Source organism: Prionailurus viverrinus, chromosome D4 (genome assembly GCF_022837055.1).
Source record: "Prionailurus viverrinus isolate Anna chromosome D4, UM_Priviv_1.0, whole genome shotgun sequence".
NCBI lineage: Eukaryota > Metazoa > Chordata > Mammalia > Carnivora > Felidae > Prionailurus > Prionailurus viverrinus.
In genome coordinates this window covers 75,367,417-75,387,516 of record NC_062573.1, presented here as the reverse complement: position 1 = coordinate 75,387,516, position 20,100 = coordinate 75,367,417, and the positions used below count along the sequence as shown (strand labels likewise).

Here is a 20,100-nt window from a genome sequence, read left to right as displayed (position 1 = left end):
TCTTTCTTAGCATGATTGTCATTTTCCTTGAACACTCTTAGATTGCTATATGCCTTTAGTTAATTTCCAGAGTTCTGAAGAAGTTGATTTGACAGTTTTTTTCCAGTGTTCTCATTGCTTTTATAGGGAAACACATTTTCAAGAGGTCCTTACTCTGTATTGTATCCCACGTGTATGTAGTCCACATCCCTCCTCCAGCCTGTTTCTCTTTAAGAGACTTAAGTTCTTTCATGAACTTCTTCATCTTAATCTATTTCCTGGACATAATATAAATGCTCAAATTATTAAGTTACTAAGCATAGTTATTTTACACCTCTTAAAAGTGATCGTGCTATAGCTGGGTCACCTGTGGCCCTGTTTCTCTTGTCTGTTTTTCCCCCCACTTTGGCCCAGTTTCTTGAAATCTCTGGTGTTTTCACTGAATACTAGACATTGGGAATGAAGAATGATAGAATCCTTGGTGATGAAGTTTTTTTCCTCCAGAGAGGATTCAGCCTGTTCTCAAATAGACAACTTGAGACAAGCAGGTCACCTCAGTCCCATCGGAACTGGGCTGACTTGAGCAGGTATTGCTTTGCTAGACCACCCTCCCCATTCTCCCCTACCCCTAGGGTATATTCTGAGAGCATGCCCTGGGGGTTTATTAAGGGCCCTCCTCTTCAGTACCTCCTAAACTTTAATTTTTTATCTCTTCAGCTGGTGAGATTGCTGAAAACTTTGTTCTGCTTTTGGCTTCTTGGCAAGAGGCCCTTCTTGCCCTCTACTGCTTAAGCGTTCAGCACAAGCCTCAAGGGAAGATTGCCAAGTGATGGGCTCACTGTTCTGTGCCTCTCTTTTTGCACAGAACTTGGCTCTGAAGCAAGCTCTTACTGCCTTGGCAACCCTGAACTCCAGTTATTATCTTCCCAATGCAGGGGGTTCCATTGGTTTCTCTGCCTCATTTTCGCTGCTCCCTGCTTAGATTTTAAACTGAATAGGCAAATGCCCCAATAGGAACAGCAGCGGGAAGAATGTTGAATTCACTTCACTGACCTTCTCCTTTTCCTGGGACCTTGGCACCCTCAAGTCCTTGCTGTTTGGGAAACTCTCTCGTGGTTTCAAAACAGGTGTTTTCTAAAATATATAGTTTTTATCCATTGTTTTTCCACTTCTTCTCAGCAGGAGTGTAGGTCTGCTACAAATTGCTCAACCTATCCACAAGAGGATGTCTCTGGCATTTTATTTTTTGGCATCATTTATTTATGAATTATTATTATACTCGAAATTTGAAGGCATTTGCTCTTCTCTTGCACACCAACCAAGCATAGTGTTTTGAATGAGATCTTTGTGTCTCTGGCCTGTTCTACCCAAGGTCTTGCTGTATCTGAGATTATGTTATCATACGGTGTTCTGTTCTTTGATGAGGGGTAGTAGGAGGAGAATATTAAAATATACATTTATATTGCCTTTGGCTATAAACTGCTTGAGAGACTGTAATTTTCTACTTCTTTCCCTTTATAACTCTCAATCTCGTGTAGTAAATATTGGAGACAACCGACACAGTACTAAAGTAGTCCGAAAATCTTTTATTTAATTATCATGGAAACCACTTAACAATCACCTCATATTTTTTATTAAAAAGTTATTTTTATAGTAAATGTAATATTGCTTAGATGAATGTCTCTGGAATTTCTCTCCAGAAGAGAATGTGGTCTGAAAGAATAAGAAAATTTTAGTTGACTCAACAAATTAATAACAGTTCATAGATTTATAGGATGCTGAAGGTAGATAGGATCTTCTAGATCCTAAGGCAACATAGTCATTTTAAATATTAAAACACTGAAACCCACTCAAGGGAGTTTTAGTTATTATCTGCTTGGATCCTAGGATAGCAACAGCAAACCTGTGTGTGAGTAGATGTATGATTTAAACAATAATGGAATTACATCCAGAAAGATCTCTTATTGCCTACTTTGTTGATTTACTGCTATTTTTGCATTTAGTCCTAACAATATTTGCCATGTGTCTTTTGATAATACAGGCAGTAAAATAATGGAAGTATGTAAAAATGGCAGAACTTTCAGTCCTAGACATTAGTGAAATAATATGTTCAGACTCTGGACCAGCAGCACAGTGTCTTTCTCCTTGATGACTGGAGGGTATTGGTTTGGTGTAGGTGATAACAGAATCCTTTTTGAATGCAGTACATTCTGGGACTTTCAGAGGATATACCTGTACTTGTAGACTGCATTCTACCTTTTCGCTTCCCATCCTTCCTTAAAGGCTATCAATTTACAGTTGGAAGAACACACACAAGAGGAAAATGGAAAGAGGAAAAGCATACAAAACTGTTTATAGACGACTGGATTAGACGGACAGAAAATACGGGTCCATTAAGTAAGAAGAGAAGCTGACAAAAGGCACAATGTGGACATGCCAGTTTATTGTGTGTTTATTAGACTTAACACTTCATCATACATAGCAACGGAGCTGTAGTTCCTGACTCACTAACTTGCCATGCAAGTTTTCCACAATCCAGGGTGTAGCGTGGTGTAGTCTAGTGGAAAGTGTTATGCCCAGAATTCGTGATCCCCAAAGACCACTAGGGAGCCGAGTCTGATGTAAAAGCAAAAGAGCCTTTATTCGAGCTAGCTCGAGCTCAATCCCCTACCTGCACCGACGCAGCGGTGAGATACCGGGAGAGACAGCGAGTTTCAAAAGGACAAAGGTTTTATTGGGGCCTAGGGGCAGTTGGTTAGGTAATGGCTGTGGCCTCAGCCGATTGGCTGGGGAAGGGTCAGTGTCCTGTTAGGCAGGTGAGCGGGAGGTTACTCAAGGGGAGGAGGCATGGTCAAGGTGAAGGACACAGAACAAGATGGAGTTGGCCAGCGTAGGCCCGCCCTTTCAGAAAGACCAATGGATGCACAATGAGCTAGCTCTGCCACTTGCTCCCTGCATAGCCCGGGGCGTGATCACAGGCGTTCTCTGAGCCTCATTTTACCCATATGTGAAATAAAGATAACAAAGGATGTCCCGCTACTCTCTTAGGGTTGCTGTGATGATTAATTGAGATTATATTTGTGAAAAGCCTTGATACTGTATCAGCTCCACTGACATGAATGGTGGTGTTATTTTTTACAATTAGTGAAACTTTTATAAAATGTGCTGTTCTTCTCTGGGAATACTTTCTTGGATTCATTGTTCTGCCTCATCTGTGCTTTTATGAATAGAAAATCATGGCCTGTGGTTACAGATAAAATGACTTAGTAGAAACCGGAACGTTTGGTAGACCTTGAACCAATGTTTTCCAAACTACCACTGGGTAACTTAAGTGGTATGTGGATGAATAGTTTTTAATTTGATACTAATATCCATGTATAACAAAAATATATAACCAGTCCATCAAAACCATTATTTCACAGATTGATAGTATTTTTTGTTTGTTTGTTTTCATCCTAATGTGGCTTCCTATTTGAATAAGTGGATTTATGTAGTAAAAGTGGCATTTGAAGAAGAACGTTAAGTGCTGTAGGTATGTGGGCAGACAAAATAAAACCATGAAGTTGGTATTTGTATGACTAAAGTTTGGGAAAATGTCCAGTGTTTAAGTCAGTCACATAGTAGAACAAGTCATTATAGCAGAACAACAACAAAGACAAGAAAACAAAAAACAAAAAACAAAAACAAAAATAAAAAAATCCACCGGCCCCACAACTTGACTCCTTAATTAATAAAATAACACAGGCATTTGTGAAAGATGAACCTAGATGTGCATGGAGAAGGGACAGACTCCAGGATTTGTCTTTTCGGACAGAAATGCTTCTTTTTTGCAAGACAATAAAGATGAGCTTTAAAGATCACAGGGTTTTATTGTTTATTGCAGTTTTATTAACATTTATATGATGCCATGCTGTCACAATGCTTCTAAACAATTGCTTTAGTTGCCCTAGAGTTTAGAGGGATTTTGTGGCCCAAAGACAGAGGGATAAGTAAACCAGTAGTTAACTATCTAGTTTACTGAGAAAATGCCTTCACCTGTAACTCCTAGCTTCTGGAGTCTACCAGTGAGTAGATTAAAAGTCCTTCAGGCCCTCCTCCCCACACCTACATTCTAGAAAAGCAACTATTCATCATTTTCTTAACAATTTCCAGAGGGAGAGACACCATCCATTTCTTTTGTGACATTGTTGAATGTTTCAGTAAGTCTTCCATGTTTCTGGTAATTAAGGTAGAAGTCTTCTTCATTTCTAAGAATGCTCCCTCTTGTGTGATAGAAATATCAAGAGTGGGGGAGCCTAGGTGGCTCAGTCAGGTAAGCATCTGACTCTTGATTTCAGCTCAGGTCTTGATCTCAGGGTTATGAGTTTAACATATGCAGGGTATGAAGCCTATTAAAAAAAAAACTATCTATCTATCTATCTATCTATCTCCACACACACAATAACACACACACACACACACACACACACACACACACACACCTCAAGAGTGCATTAAAATACCAAATGATCTGTATTTATAAAGTTATGCTGTCAGACAAAAGAAAATCACAACTATATGTTTAATGTGTTATTTATAGAGCTAAAATTTACTAGCAGTCGTATTCAAGTCCTTGTCTTTTAAGAATTATAGTAGCTGAGGGGCACCTGGGTGGCTCAGTTGGTTAAGCATCTAATTTCGCTCAGGTCATGATCTCGCAGTTCAAGACTTTGAGCCCTGTGTCGGGCTCTGTGCTGACAGCTCATAGTCTGGAGCCTGCTTCCGATTCTGTGTCTCCCTGTCTCTGCCCCTCCCCTGCTCACACTCTGTCTCTCTCCCTCTCTCTCTAAAAAAAAAAAAAAAAAAAAAAAAAAAAAAAAGAATTGTAGTAGCTGATATCCAGACACATGAGAATGATACCCAGCTAGTCTGTAACTATCTGAGAAATTAGCTCCAAAATATCAAAATCTCCAATGTCCTTCAATCTTTTTATAATTGATCTTTTCACTCTAGTTTCTGATGTTGTCAGGTCCTACTTACACACAGAAAGCTTCTTGGCAAGCTTTTGTTAAAAATTGATAATATTTACATCACACAGAATTTACCACTTTAATCATTTGTAAGTTTATAGTTAAGTGGCAGTAAGTACATTCACACAGCTGTGCTGCCGTCTCCGCCCTCCGTCTCCAGAACTCCTTTCCCCAAACTGAAACTCTATACCCATTAAACAATAACTATCCATTTATGGCAAGCTTTAAAAATCATTTGGAAGGTATCGTAAAACAACAATTTTAGGGAGACACATTTAACTGTTGTTCTGCCCAAAGTACTGTTGTCTTTTTTTTCCCCGATTGTTAAAAATCCTCGTCAGCTTAATGAATGCAGCTTAGCTGTTCATTCTACGTGGCTTGTACAGGCCACTCGAGCTCATTCCCAGCCCTGGTGAAAGGGGGCAGACACCAGGAACGAAGGAACAGCTGCCTCACTGTTCCAGATTATGAATCCGGGGTGTATCTCAACACATCACAGTTGCCGCACAAAGAAGAGATGGGACCCCGATCTCCCAGTAGACCCACTGGAACCCCGTCTTGAATGTTAAACAAGGACCCACGGAGAGAAAGTGATTTCACTTAATACTCCCTTCCACAGATTGAAATCCTTCATGGGTAGGAACACGTGAGCGGGTCTGAGGTTTCAGCACTGGGGCTTCCTGGCTCCCATCCAGAGCTTTTGTTCCCTGAAACAGACAGCATTTGGAGTTATAATGTGGCAAAGCTTGTCAACACATGGGGCTTTTCTCTGCTTTCCAAACACATGTGAGACAGACTGGCTCTCAATGAAGCTCTGATCTTTTCTGGGGAAAGGAAATGTCTCATGCAAGTCAAAAAAGAAAAACATATTTGGAATCAAGAGGAATAATTGTGCATCAGAGAGACAGATTCTGATCAGTTGGCAAATATGGTGACATTGTAGTATAGATGTTGATCTAGATTGGTTTACATGGGTATTACATTATGGAATATACGTATATGGGATATATGTACTTACAATAGAAACCGTATCAAGGATTTTTGGAAAGACCGACGTTACTCAAGAAAAATGGACTGGTGTCAGCGTCCCGGAAAGACACAAGGCATTGTACTTACGTTCCCCTGGATGTTACGTCTCTCTTCCAAAAGTGAGATAATTACACAGCTCAAAAGCCTGGGAGATTTCCTTTCATACTTTATGGCCCGAAACACAAAGATCTCCGGAACCGGAGACCTGGGGTAATGGTTTCAGCCTAATATCTGAGACCCAGAGGTGCATGAGCTGAAGGCATTTCCAGAGTCATGCTTCACCCACTGGAGGCTAACTGGCTAGTGCTTTGTATCCCAAGAAGAAAGAATTTAATTTAATCCTGGAGATGATTAGAGGTTTCCCTCCCTCCAGGACCTCAGACTAATTCTGCTCGGGACTCCTACTGCTATCAGTAGGACAGACACTGTCATCACTAGAGGGAGGGTGCTTCTTAGGTCATTTCACACTCATGACGGACCCGTCGCTTCCTTTCCATCCTGCAAAGATGTCGTGTCTCAGAGCCCAGTCTCCACTTTCCGTTTTCCCAAAGACAGTGTCCTTCAGAGTAGCCTCCTTCCCCTCCCTCACTGGGTGGCTCATCTTTCACCAAGGTCCTTCACTTCAGATTCAAATGGGCCTTCTGAGAGCCCAAAGCCAGATACAAAAGTTCTTTTTCTTTGATTTTCTTATTTTTTTTGGAGGAAATGTTGTTTAGGTTAAACATGTATTAAGGTAGGATTTCAGGGCACTATGCCATTTATTAATGTATAGGATAGCATGGGATGCCTTTGTGCATAGCTAGGTGACAAACCATGGTCATTTTCATGTTTTGGCCTCATTCTTAATGGAATTCAATGAAATATATCCTTCTATTAGGGTGATGTAGATCTGTATTTTGGTTCATCCAGCCTCGCTTAAGTTAGAAATGCTAAAGAAAAGAATTATAGAAGTTCCTTTCGTTGCTGAAAATGCAAAAACCCCAGTATTCTTACATAGCAATTTTCTTGCCAGTGAAAAAAATGAAGGTAACAATGTACAAAAATGATCTGTGTGTGTGTGTGTGTGTGTGTGTTTGGTTTAAAAAATACATTGGATGACATGGAACTAGTTTGAGAATATTTGCTTTGATATCACTTTAATTTTATCAAAACTTGTATTTGTTTTACTTTTGCCTTGGAGCGTCCTGGTCAAGTGCATGTCTCATTGCCAAGCCCCTCACAAAACTGGACATATAGTTTGGCCTTGGCCCAACTGGTTTGTGGGTTAGAGCTGCTGAAGAAAATGCATTCATTTGTTCATTCATCAAATACTTACTGAGTATATACTACGTTCCATGCACTGCTCTAGGAGCTGGAGGCATAGCAATGAAGTAAACAGGAAAATGTCTCTGCCTTTGTATGTTCTAGGGAAGGGAGATGGACAAAAAAAAAAAAAAAAAAGTACAGTATGTTAAGAGGCAATTAAATGCTATGGAAATAATAGAGTGTAGGAAATGAGTACCAGAGGCAGGTTGAAGTTTGAAATAGTGTAGTCAGAATGGGACCAGTGGAAAAGGAAATATCTGAGCAAAGACTTAGAAATGATAAAGTGAGACCTGAGATTAAATGGAGGGAAAGCCATTCCAGGCAGAGGCATTAGCACATGCAAAGGCCCTGAGGTAGTAGCATACCGACTATATTTCCAGGAACGGTAAACGGACCAGTGTGGCCACACAACACAGAATGAGTAAGGAGAGAGGCAGTAGGAGAGGAAGGTGGTAGAAATAAGAGGTAAGAGAATGGACAGGAGACTATAGGGCCCTAAAAGCCATTCCCAGCCCTCGGCATCTACTCTGAGGGAAATGGTGAACCAATGGAACGTTTTGAGCAAAGGAGTGGTAAGATTTAGCGTTTGTTCATTATGGGTACTATGTTGAGATTAGATTGTAGACAACAAGGGTAGACACAGGCGGACTCACAGGTAAAGTGTTGGGTTAATCCAAGTGAGAACTAACAGCAGCTCAGACCAGGAGGTAGCAACGGAGGTCGTGAGAAGAGAAATGACTAGAGTCCGTCCTATTTTGAAGGTAGAGCTGACAGGAGCTCCTGATAGCCTGGATGTGAGATGTGAGGAGAATAGGGGTGGGTGCAGGACTTCCAGGTTTGGACCTGGCCAACCAGAAAGGATGCAGTAGGTTTTAGGGTAAAGCTGTTAGGAGCTGAGTTCTGAAGGTGTTCAGCTGGAGACGTCCACTTGACAATAAAGGGAGGTGTCCATTAGGCAGTTTGAATAAACACATCTGGGTTTCAGCAAAGGGGTTGGAAATTTAAATTTGTGATACAACGTATGTAGCATTAAAAGCCACAAGACGAGGGGCGCCTGGGCGGCTCAGTCGGTTGAGCCTCCAACTTCGGCTCAGGTCATGATCTCACAGCTTGTGGGTTCAAGCCCCACATCCAGTTCTGGGCTGGCAGCTCGGAGCTCGGAGCCTGCTTTGGATTCTGTGTCTCCCTCTCTCTCTGCCCCTCCCCCACTCATACTCTGTCTCTCTCTGTCTCAAAAATAAATAAACGTTAAAAAAAAATTTTTAAAGCCACGAGACAAGCTGAGATCACCCAATAAGTCAGTAATCAGTAAGAATAGTGCAGTTCCAGACCTGGGGCTTGGAGCACTCCCAGGGCAAGAGGTCAGAGTAGAAAGGGTGGACCAGCAACGGGGTGGCCAGAAGTGGGAGAAAAACCAGAAGAGTCCAGTGTCCTGGAAACCGAGTTCAGAAAGTACTTCTGGGAGGCAGCAGTGATGTATTATGTTCAAGTGCTGTGGAGGAGACAAGAATGACGAGGACTGAATACTGTTGGTTGGTTTCGGGATGAGGATGTCATTGGTCAACACTCCAGAAACACTGACAGTATCATTTCTAATACTTAAAAATATTTTTAAATCTTTATTTATTTTTGAGAGAGAGAGTGTGAGCAAGGGAGGAGCAGAGAGAGAGGGAGGCACAGAATCCAAAGCAGGCTCCAGGCCCTGAGCTGTCAGCACAGAGCCCGAACCCACTAACCATGAGATCATGACCTGAGCCAAAGTCAGACGCTCAACCAACTGAGCCACCCAGGTGCCCCTCTAATATTTTAAAGGAGATCACGGGGATGACCGGTTGGTGAAAGCCGCATCCCGTGACTCTGATGGCGCGGTTTTGCAGGGCAACACCTTTACTGAGTGGAACCCTGGGGAAAAGGGTTGCACGGAGCATACAATCTGATCGGACGCACCTAAGCGGAACTCTTTCTACCCACCGGTTTCCTAGCCTGTGGGACTTCTTGGCTCTGTGTTTGTGGAAGTGGCAGAGAGGGAAAGGAGGAATGCCCTGAAGACGCACAGATGGAGATATTTCTGATCAATTCTGGCTGGAATATTTCAAGCCCTTCATTTTGGGAAGTGACTAGAGCTAATTGATTGAAAGTCAGATTGTAAAGAAAGATGCCTAGAAACCATTTCATTTGCGTGTGTTATTTGCATTCTCTTTCTTTTTGCCCTCAATGTGGCCATTAATTTCTGCATGAAATAATAACAGACATAACACCATGTAAAGATTATGTTTTACATCATGTAGATAAGAAAATCAATATTGGCCAAGAAGACAATAAAAATGCATGCCAGGGTGCCTGGGTGCCTCAGTCGCTTAAGTGTCCGACTCTTCATTTCGGCTCAGGTTATGATCTCATGGTTCGTGAGTTCGAGCCCCACACCTGGCTCTGTGCTGACAGTGCAGAGCCTGCTTGGGATTCTCTCCCTCTTTCTCTGTCTCTCCCCTGCTTGCTGTCTCTCTCTCTTTCTCTCTCTCTGTCAAAATAAATAAATAAACTTAAAAAAAAATAAAATGAGTCTCAGGGATACTGAATTATATCACTAGTGCATTTATCTATGAGTTACTCTTCATATATTACTTTATTTCAGTAGCTGGATGGTAATTATCTGACATTAACTAGCTCTTTTGGGGGCTGTGGCTGATTTGTAGCTATGTCCAGTTTCTGTGGGATAAGTGGGACATCCATCATGTCCCATTTCAGACCACCAACATAAAGTCATTTGGACCTACCCGCAAAAGTCACACAGTGGACTTGGGAGCCAGTGGAAGCTGGTTCAAGCACATCCTTGTTTTATTAATGTGCAGACAAATCTTGTTTCTGTCTGAAACCAGCAAATTAAAAAGAAATTAAAATTAAGAAAGGAAAATGGAAATGTTATATAATTAACATTATAGTTATATATATATATATATAATTATAATATATGTAAATATTTATAAAGGTAGTTTTAATCCTTATTTCAAAATGATGAATGTAGGTTCAGAGACGATAATCCCTTGGTCCAGGATCAAATCTTAGAATCAAGACTTGAACCCAGGCCTACCGGACTACAAAATCCATGCTCTCTTCCCTAAACCAATGTCTGGAAGCTCCAGAAAGTTATCCATGAATCAGTAGGATAAATTCTCTATGGTAATCACCATTTCAGGGGCATAATACTAGTATTATAGTAATAACATTAACTATATCCTCTATACAAAACTGAATTTTAAATTACTAAATGAAAAAAAAATATTTTGATGGGTCACATTTTGTAGCATATGTATTCCTCTTGGATTACACATACTCCCCCAAATTATAAAACCCTTCATCAGTATGGTGGTCAGGTCTTGCGTTTATTCCAGTTTGTTTCCAGGAACGCTACTCAAAAGAGAAAGCAGGAAAGATACCTTGTGGTGGTGGTTGTTCTTTCTTAAAAAACATCTTTTTAATGTTTATTTATTTTTGAGAGAGGGAGAGAGACAAAGAGTGAGCAGGGAGGGGCAGAGAGAGAAGGAGACACAGGATCTGAAGCAGGCTCCAGGACTCTGAGCTGTCAGCACAGAGCCCGATGCAGGGCTCTAACTTGTGAACTGCGAGGTCTTGATCTAAGCTGAAGTCTGACGCTTAACCGACTGAGCCACCCAGGCACCCCATGGTTTTTATAATAATACCTGGTTTTACAGTGTGGAGGTTCCTCAAAAAATTAAAAATAGACCTACCCTATGACCCAGGAGTAGCACTGCTAGGAATTTACCTAAGGGATACAGGAGTGCTGATGCATAGGGGCACTTGTACCCCAATGTTTACAGCAGCACTTTCAACAATAGCCAAATGATGGAAAGAGCCTAAATGTCCATCAACTGAGGAATGGAAAAAGAAATTGTGGTTTATATACACAATGGAATACTACGTGGCAACGAGAAAGAATGAAATAATGGCCTTTTGTAGCAACGTGGATGGAACTGGAGAGTGTTATGCTAAGTGAAATAAGTCATACAGAGAAGGACAGATACCATATGTTTTCACTCCTATGCAGATCTTGAGAAACTTAACAGAAGATTGTGGGGGAGGGGAAGGAAGAAAAAAAAGTGGTTAGAGAGGGAGGGAGCCAAACCATAAGACTCTTAAAAACTGAGAACAAACTGAGGGTTTATGGGGGGTGGGAGGGAGGGGTGGGTGGGTGATGGGTATTGGGGAGGGCACCTGTTGGGATGAGCACTGGGTGTTGTATGGAAACCAATTTCACAATAAATTTCATATTAAAATAATAATAATAATACCTGGTTTTATATTTGCTCTCCAGGGTACTACATGTACATCGAGGCCTCCCACATGGTGTATGGACAAAAAGCACATCTCTTGTCCTGGCCTCTGAGAGGAGTCACTGGAAAACACTGCTTGACCTTTTTCTACCACATGTATGGAGCAGGGACTGGCCTGCTGAGTGTTTATTTGAAAAGGGCAGGCGATAGTGAAGAGTCCCTCTTATGGCGCAGAAGAGGCGAACAGAGCATTTCCTGGCTACGGGCGCTGATCGAATACAGTTGTGAGTCCCAGCACCAGGTAAGCCAAAGGGGAGAAGAACGAAGTGAGAGCAAATGTTCCTGTGAGCTTCTGATGTTCTGTCTTTTTCTTGCTACCAAAGAGAATGTTCTGTTCTGTTTTCAGGGTCATAGATAAAGACAGTACATGTTTAAAAGTAAACATAATTAGTCTCTATTGATTAAATCTAAGCAGTGAATGGGAGATTAGGCGGTGAGAAAAAGCTTTGGGTATTTACGCATAAAGTGATTTTTGCAACTCAATGATGAAAGGGTAGCTATTTTTGTCTTGGCACATTCTGAATGTCAAGTGTATTCTCTGCGTCCCGCACGTCTCCCAAACAGTCTCCTTTTCTTCTAAACATGGTATTACCTAATTAGTATTTTCCAGCTGCGTCTTTCCCTCGTCATTACCCACACACGAGGGCTTTGGTTGCAAGCCTCTATTTAAGAGTGCATGGTCCGCAGTCAATTATTAAGCTTCTGTCTGCATGGCTTTAGAAGAAACTGAGTCCCGGTCCCAATTCCTGAGTCTTGCCCTGGGTTTTCTCATGTGCTGTAGGAGACCTCCATCCCACAGCATCTAGACTATGAGAGACTGTAGGCAGTGACAGGAAAGAGCCTTTCAAATGCCAATGGGTGAGGCTGAGCAGCCCATCTGGTCTAGAGGTGAGCAGGCCCTCCTGACAGCTACTGACTTCCCCTGCCTACCATGAGCCAAAGCTCCAGAAGGCTCTGGGAAGATAACCTTCGGACCCTGACATTCCTGAAATTGCTCTGTAGAATTCTCAGCTGTGACCTTCTACTAAAAGCCCTGCTTCCTCTTCATCCTTGCTTCTGACTGATCAACCTCTTGGACCAGCACCCCTCCGCTTTAACCACTGGCTTGTTTGGTCTAAGCCCAAATCTTCCTGGAAGAGGTGTTCAGAATAAGGGCTTTATTTTATACCATCGCACAAACACCCTGAATTTCCTGCGGATCTAAACGGGAAGGTATTCCAGAAGTTCAGGGGGCCAGGTTGCAGGACCATCGAGGGTGCTGTGTTGCTAAAGAACAAGTGACTGAGGGCAAATGAGCCATTATCTGGGGGTGGCCCATTATCCTGGCATGGATAAACCTGTCTAGAGATTTAGGAAAGAATAACAGCTCCAGAAATGATTTGGATGGTGCTTTAATGTCCACTACAGAAGAAAAGCAGATCATTCAGGAGCTTAATAATATAACTGATCATCATTCTGAGATGGTGGATTAATTTCGTTCGGCTATCCGGGCACCCCTACTTCTACCCTTTTCGGATGTTCTCCAAGTGTGGTCCTGAGACCAGCAGCAATGCTTGAAGTGCAAACCCACCTCAAATGACATTGACCGAAAATGCACACTCTCGGGCCGCACTTCAGAACTACTGAACCAGATACTCTGGGGGAGGGGTCCAGAAATCTGTGTTTTAACAAGCCCTCCTGATGATTCAGATGCGCACTAAAGACAAAGCATCTCTATCCCAGAGCAAGTGGGTCTGAGTCAAGTGCAGCCCGAGCGTTGATGTTTTTGTGATTCCCGAAGGGTGCTAATGCACTAGACCTCTGGGGAACAGGTGACTTCTCAGCGTCTAATCCCAGGGAGTTGAGTACAAGGCCTTGAATATGCTAGACTTGCTGGGTAGCTGGTTGTTTGAAATGGTTTTTGATCCCAGAAGTAATTAGGCATCTATTGGTATCTACCCTCTACCCTCGTGGGGTATTCAAATTCAAAGGGTGCAGAATGGCCTGAGAGGTTTTTTTAAGTTTATTTTCATTTATTTTGTGAGGAGGGAGGGGCAGAGAGAGGGGGAGGCAGACTGTCCCAAGCAGGCTCCACATTATCAACACAGAGCCCAACTCGGGGTTCAAACTCACAAACTATGAGATCATGACCTGAGCTGAAGTCAAGAGTCCGACGCTTAACCAACTGAGCCACCCAGGCACTCCTGGCCTGGGAGAGTTTTAGCTCACAACTTTGTAAGAACCAAGACTCCAGACCATTCCCTTTGTCTTAGAATGGAACAGATATGAATCTGCCCTGAGGAATTTCCTTCTGGATTTAGTGATTCCCTCAGGAATCCCAAATGACTATCTGGAGACCAGGCTGAAGCTAGTTTCTCCAAAACATCTTAGTGTCTAATAAAACACAGACACATCCACATGAATAAATTGGCCATCTTTTACGTGCCAGGCACTTACAGCACTAGGAGCTATACGTACGTTCTTCCTGTTGACCTTGTAGCTCCTCTTGACAGAAGGAGAAACTCAAGGTCCAGCTGGTAACTGACAGTGTGAGAATTCAGGCCCAGATCTGACTGGTCCCCAAGTGTGTATCCCTAAGCCACGGTTCCGCACTCTCTCTCTCTTCATCAGTATGTTGATCAAGTCATGAATTTATTACAATTTGTTTCCAGGAACACCACTCAAAAGAGAAAGAAGAAAATCAGTTCCAAAATAAACTCATTCCCCTGGGTGTCATAAGCCCTGGATGATCTTGGGGAAACCTCATCCTCCCTGAGAGTGTTCGTACATTTTCAAAACGGGGTAATAATTCCCGCCATGCTGATATCACCAGAGTTAGACGGTCAGTGAGGTTAGATATGTGAAAGGGTTTTATAAATTTTAAAATCCCAAAGTATAAAAATATATTATTGTTTCTAAAAATATGTTCCCTCCCAAATAGCTCTGGTCTCTAATTCATATCACCATGGCAACCCTGGTATTCTCAATAGTTACATTGGCATCCAGACTGAGTTCCTAGAGTATGAGGCCAAAATATCTCATTTTAGTAAATATTTGTTGACTGCTGGCTATTCTAAGTGCTGAGGATGCAGCAATGAACATAACACGTAAAGCTCCTCTTCTTTTAGAGTTGACATTCTAGTCGGGGAGAGGTAGAAAAAGTAAATCAGGGGCGCCTGGGTGGCTCAGTCGGTTGAGCGTCCGGCTTCGGCTCAGGTCATGATCTCACAGTTTGTGGGTTCAGGCCCCACGTCAGGCTCTGTGCTGACAGCTCGGAGCCTGGAACCTGCTTCGAATTCTGTGTCTCCCTCTCTCTCTGCTCCTCCCCTGCTCATGCTCTGTCTCTCTCTCTTTCTCCTTCAAAAATAAATAAAAACATTCAAAAAAAATTTTTTAAAAGGAAAAGTAAACCAAAGATATATAATGTACTATCAAGTACATTATAATAAATGCTATGGTGGGGGGCACCTGGGAGGTTCAGTCGGTTAAGCGTCCGACTTCAGCTCAGGTCATGATCTCTCAGTTCACGAGTTTGAGCCCTGCATCTGGCTCTGTGCTGACAGCTTAGAGCCTGGAACCTGTTTCAGATTCTGTGTCTCCCTCTCCTTCTGCTCCTCCCCTGCTCGTGCTCTCTCAAAAAAAAAATTTTTTTTAATTAATAATAGTAAGTGCTATGGAAAAGAATAGGTCAAGCCAAACAGGTACTGAGATCAAAGAAGTATCAGGGCATAATTGTGAAAGGCTTTGAACATCATGGTAGAGTTTGAAATTTATTCCAGAAGCAATGAGGAACCATCAGATGGCTTTAAGGTAATGTGATCTGGGTTTATATTTTTAAATGATCACTCCAGCCACTATGTGGAGAATAGACTGTAGGGGACAAGGAGACTTTGGGGGCTACTGCAGTGGTGCTGGCAGAAAGAGTGAGTGGCAGGGGTGAGATGCATCAGAAGCCCACGGGACTTCTTACATGTGGAATGTGGGGCTTGAGAGAAAGAGGCATCAAGATGCCTCCTTGAGTTTTGGCCTGAGTAACCAGTAGAATGGAGTTACCATTTCCTGAGTTGAGGAAGGCTTTCGGTGGAGCACATCTGGAGGTGCGAAGGCAGTGCGCATGGGAGGGAAATTAACAGGTGAGTTTTTCAGACACGCTTAGTTTTCTGTGTCAGACATCCACGTGGGCGTGTCAGGTGAGCATAGGTGATGAGACTGAAGTTCAGAAAAAAGAACAAGGCTGGAGGAGTAGATGTGTGCCTCACTGGTGGCGGTGGGCAGGTGTGGATGGCTTTCAGAGTGGTGTCGTACTGCCACTGTTTGTTTGAGACTCATCCTCTAGGGGAGGTGAGTGGGTGGCCTCCAGATGACATTCCAATCATCCTACCATCCTTGTAGGCGAAATGCACCAAGTGGCAACCTTTTAATCATGCTCCTTCCTAAGTGCTAAGCTGTACCTGACTTGCTATTGATCGAAAACACAACGTGATTTTATTTCCTTTGGATTCCTTGCTTAACATTTCCTCCTGTGCTCTCTCTTCTTTCCTCCCTGGGTTCTTTTATTTTGATGCCATTGAAAGAAAGAATGTGTTAGACAAATTCTTAGCTCATCGAAATATTTATATCATTCATATTGTTCGTTATACTGCCTAACATTTAGTAAGGATTATTATGTGCTAGGTACTCATTTAGGACCATGTTTCCAAATTTTCTTGTTCATGGTATGCTTAGTCTCATTAATGTTTTTCCTGGTGTTCCTAGACCAAAAGTAATACCTAAGAGTTTCATTTATTAAGTAGTTGCAGCCAAACAACTTAGTATTTATGTCCTAACGACTTAGTAGGCATTTGGAAAAATAGTACACTTAAATTGAAGGAAAAAAATAAATTTTTATCTAATTCTTAAAAAACCACAATTATTTACTAATAGAATGTGTATATATAGGACAAGGGAAAAATCATAATGGTATAAAATAGTTACCACTCAGGTAATAAGGAAATTCAGAGGAAAAGGTTGTATGAAATCAAGTATTTGGCCCAACCACAGACTCTTCAGAATATAATTCCATCAGGTAATTTGTTTATTATACTTTCGTTGTAGACTTGGTAGTCAAAAACCAGATTTTATTGATGTCCAGAAAACCAAAATGGTTATTAACTGCACTCATATATCCTCCTATCTACATGTATTAGAGGACATTTTTTTCCTCTTCTAACCATTTATTTGTATTCTTGTTTGGGATTGTGTCCTTAGAATTTTTAATAATATTATTTTGCCCATATCTGTCATTAAAGCTTCTTTGAGTCATTAATTTTAAGATAGTTTCATATGCTTATTAATTATCCGCTTTATATTCTTTGATTTAATTTAAATCATAAACTAGTCCAAGGGGGAGTCATTTGCTCATAAAGTGAGTAGACCAAATGTGTCTTCTGGATAATTTTCATTACCCACAAGCCTCCCTGGAGTATTCAGTGGTTTATTAACCACTGTTGGGGCAGCATTCGAGCTGGTAATGTAAGCTATTTTCCCTAGAACCTGAATATTTGATCAGTTATTTTCTTCTCAGGATCTGAAGTTATGAAACCGGTTCTCTCCTCCTGGGCTATTCTTGGATGTTATGGTATTTAACACAATAAGCGAACCGTTGCCTTTTTGGTAAACTTAGTGATTATATATCACCATAGATTTATAGAGAGCCTAAGAAAACTTAAACCTCTGGGCCTATGACTTTCATAGGCCCTGTGAGTGCTGGGTCTAGAATATTCGAGGTGGGAAAGAGAAACTAGGTCACCACCAGGAAGCATTTCTAGGTAAGCATTTCTGGTTAATGGTCTAAGGAGATCTCAGAAGCAACCTAAATCTCCAAGACTCTAGTAATTTATTGTGCATTTCTTTAAAATTCCAAATAAGTACTCTCTTTTGTACCTAAATTTGAATTTGTGATTTTGTAGTCTTTTCCTTAAAGGAAAAGACCCACGCAACATGGATTTCCCCTGACGAGTATTGTTTTATCAAGATGACTTCATTTCTAAAATGTTTTTTAATGTTTATTTACTTTTGAGAGAGAGACAGAGTATGAGTGGGAGAGAGGCAGGGGGGCGGGGGTGGTGGGGAGACACAGAATCTGAAACAGGCTCCAGGCTCTGAGCTGTCAGCACAGAGCCTGACGCGGGGCTCAAACTCACGAACCGCAAGAACATGACCTGAACCGAAGTAGGACGCTTAACCGACCGAGCCACCCAGGTACCCCAAGATGACTCCACTTCTAAATTCAGACCTCATTACTTTTCAGGTAATTTTTGAAGCCATTCGGGGAGTGTCAATAAGAAGTGATATTGCCATTGATGATGTTAAATTTCAAGCAGGACCCTGTTCAGGTAACAATATTTTCCCCAATTATATCCTCTTGATTGAAAAGGGATTTTGCAATAGTCTCAAATCATAAGATTGCAAATTAAGAATTTTTCTATAATAAAAACAGAGAAAACTATTTTTGTCTATTTTCTATTTGTCTTTCCTGACAGAAATGGAAGATATGACCCAGCAGTCATCAGGATATTCTGAGGATTTAAATGAAATTGAGTTTTAAGAAATGATCTGAATTGGATGAGCTAAACAAGAGCCATACCTCTCTTCAATCAAAATGAACACAAAACAAATAAATACCGGACAGTCTTAACCATTTTGTGAATTACAAAACGACTTCACAGCACAGTATTCTTTTTCATTACTTTTGCAAAAAATACTGACTCAGGGCTTTTTGGTGTTTTTGTTTTTGGTTTTTGGGTTTTTTTTTTTTCCTTTTTGCGTATGACAACTGTTACGGAAATACAGGCTATTGATTTTGCGTAGATCATTGATCTTAATTTTGGTTCCAGTTAGAAATACAAATATACTATATTGCAGTCACTTTAAAGTATGCAAATGGAAGGGCACAATCAAAATGAGATGTGTCATTTAACTCTGCATTCAGTGAATGTATTGGGAGGAGAAGATGTCTCGTGGGTTTCTTTTTGAATTTCAAGTATCGCAGCTGTTTTTAAAGTAATAATGTGAGGTGTCAGTATCTGCAGAATGAATGCAGTTTTTCATGGTAACAAGTTAGTCTAAGAAAATAAAATCTTATTTTCTACGTTTTATTCATAGAAGTGGAGTGTTAATTGTTAAATATTTTTACCATATGTGATAACTAAGGATCTTTCCTGAATGTCCCAGGGTAAGTCAGTATTAATTAATGCTGTATTACAAGGCAATGCTACTTTCTTTTTTCCCCCCTTTGAACTACTTTGGAAAGTCACTATGAACACATGGATTAGAAATTGCACTCTTTTTTTGTAAAGCAAGCTTGAAAATGTTTATGTACACACACCTGAAAATTTTTAGGACGTGTTAAGGCAATTTTCCTGATTTTTATAATAAATGTTTTGGTAAGGTTTTGAGGAGTATGAATTCAAGCAGACATACTAAACTGCTGCTTTTTATTTACGTGCTTAGAAAATTGTACATACGTATTTTATACCCAAACAGCTGTTTTAAGATTACCTAATAAAAGGTAATTTGAAAATCTTTTCCCTAGCAATGAACTCATTTCTATGTTATTTTCCTTGTTCAGAATATCTTCGGTACATAACTGTAGATTCTAATTTGAATTTCTGCTCTGCCACTGTTAGAGTCTTCTTATGCCTTCTATTAGTGACATGAGCATTGCTTACATTGATACAAGAATTGATTTTTATTTATTTATTTTTAAAAATTTTTGTTTATTTTTGAGAGAGAGTGGGGGAGGAGCAGGGAGAGAGGGAGACAGAGAGAATCCCAAGCAGGCTCACCACTGTCAGTGCAGAGCCCTGACGTGGGGCTCAAACTCATGGAGAGATCATGACCTGAGCCATAATCAAGTAGGACATTTAACTGACTGAGCCACCCAGGTGCTCCAAGAATTAATTTTTGAAGTGTTTTATTTTATATAAGCTAACTTACTTTTTCACCACATTTTATCCTATTACAACGTAAACACTATGAGGATGAGGATTCTTGCATGTTTTGTGTTACTTTTGTAGTCTCTGTACCCAGAAGAATGTCTGGTATGTAGTATGTGTTCAATAAAGAAATAGTTGTTGTATGAATGAATGAATTGAAGCCTTCCAACATCCTCCAAAATGGAGATATTATTAGTTTTTTTTACAGAGAAGGAAACCGAGGTTCAGAAGAGTGAACACATTATTTAAGTGGAAGAGTAGAGTCAGGTGTCTCTGACCCCAAAGTCCATACCTCTTCCTGCTTTGTACGGCCAAAAATCCATGGTCCTCACAGACTTGGGTGGTATTCTCACTCAAGAATGTCAAAACTCTTCAGGTGCCTGGCTGTGTGGCTCAGTCGGCAGAGCATGTGACCCTTGATCTCGAGGTTATGAGTTTGAGCCCCACATTGGACATAGGGATTACTTTTTAAAA

General features: G+C 41.1%; 1 protein-coding gene across 4 annotated transcripts in view; it reads left to right on the top strand.

Moving 5' to 3' along the window:
• MAMDC2 (MAM domain containing 2) overlaps positions 1-19,215 on the top strand; it is a 301,858-nt gene extending 282,643 nt beyond the window's left edge. For 3 of the 4 annotated variants that reach the window (XM_047831030.1, XM_047831029.1, XM_047831031.1), the window contains 3 exons: positions 11,653-11,912; positions 17,940-18,024; positions 18,172-19,215. In XM_047831030.1, coding sequence (XP_047686986.1) covers positions 11,653-11,912; positions 17,940-18,024; positions 18,172-18,236 — 410 coding nt within the window. In that variant the 3' untranslated portion in view covers positions 18,237-19,215. Of the gene's footprint in view, positions 1-11,652; positions 11,913-17,939; positions 18,025-18,171 lie in introns of those variants that run through there. The other variant, XM_047831032.1, reaches the window with a different exon arrangement.
• The last annotated feature ends 885 nt before the right edge of the window (positions 19,216-20,100 follow it).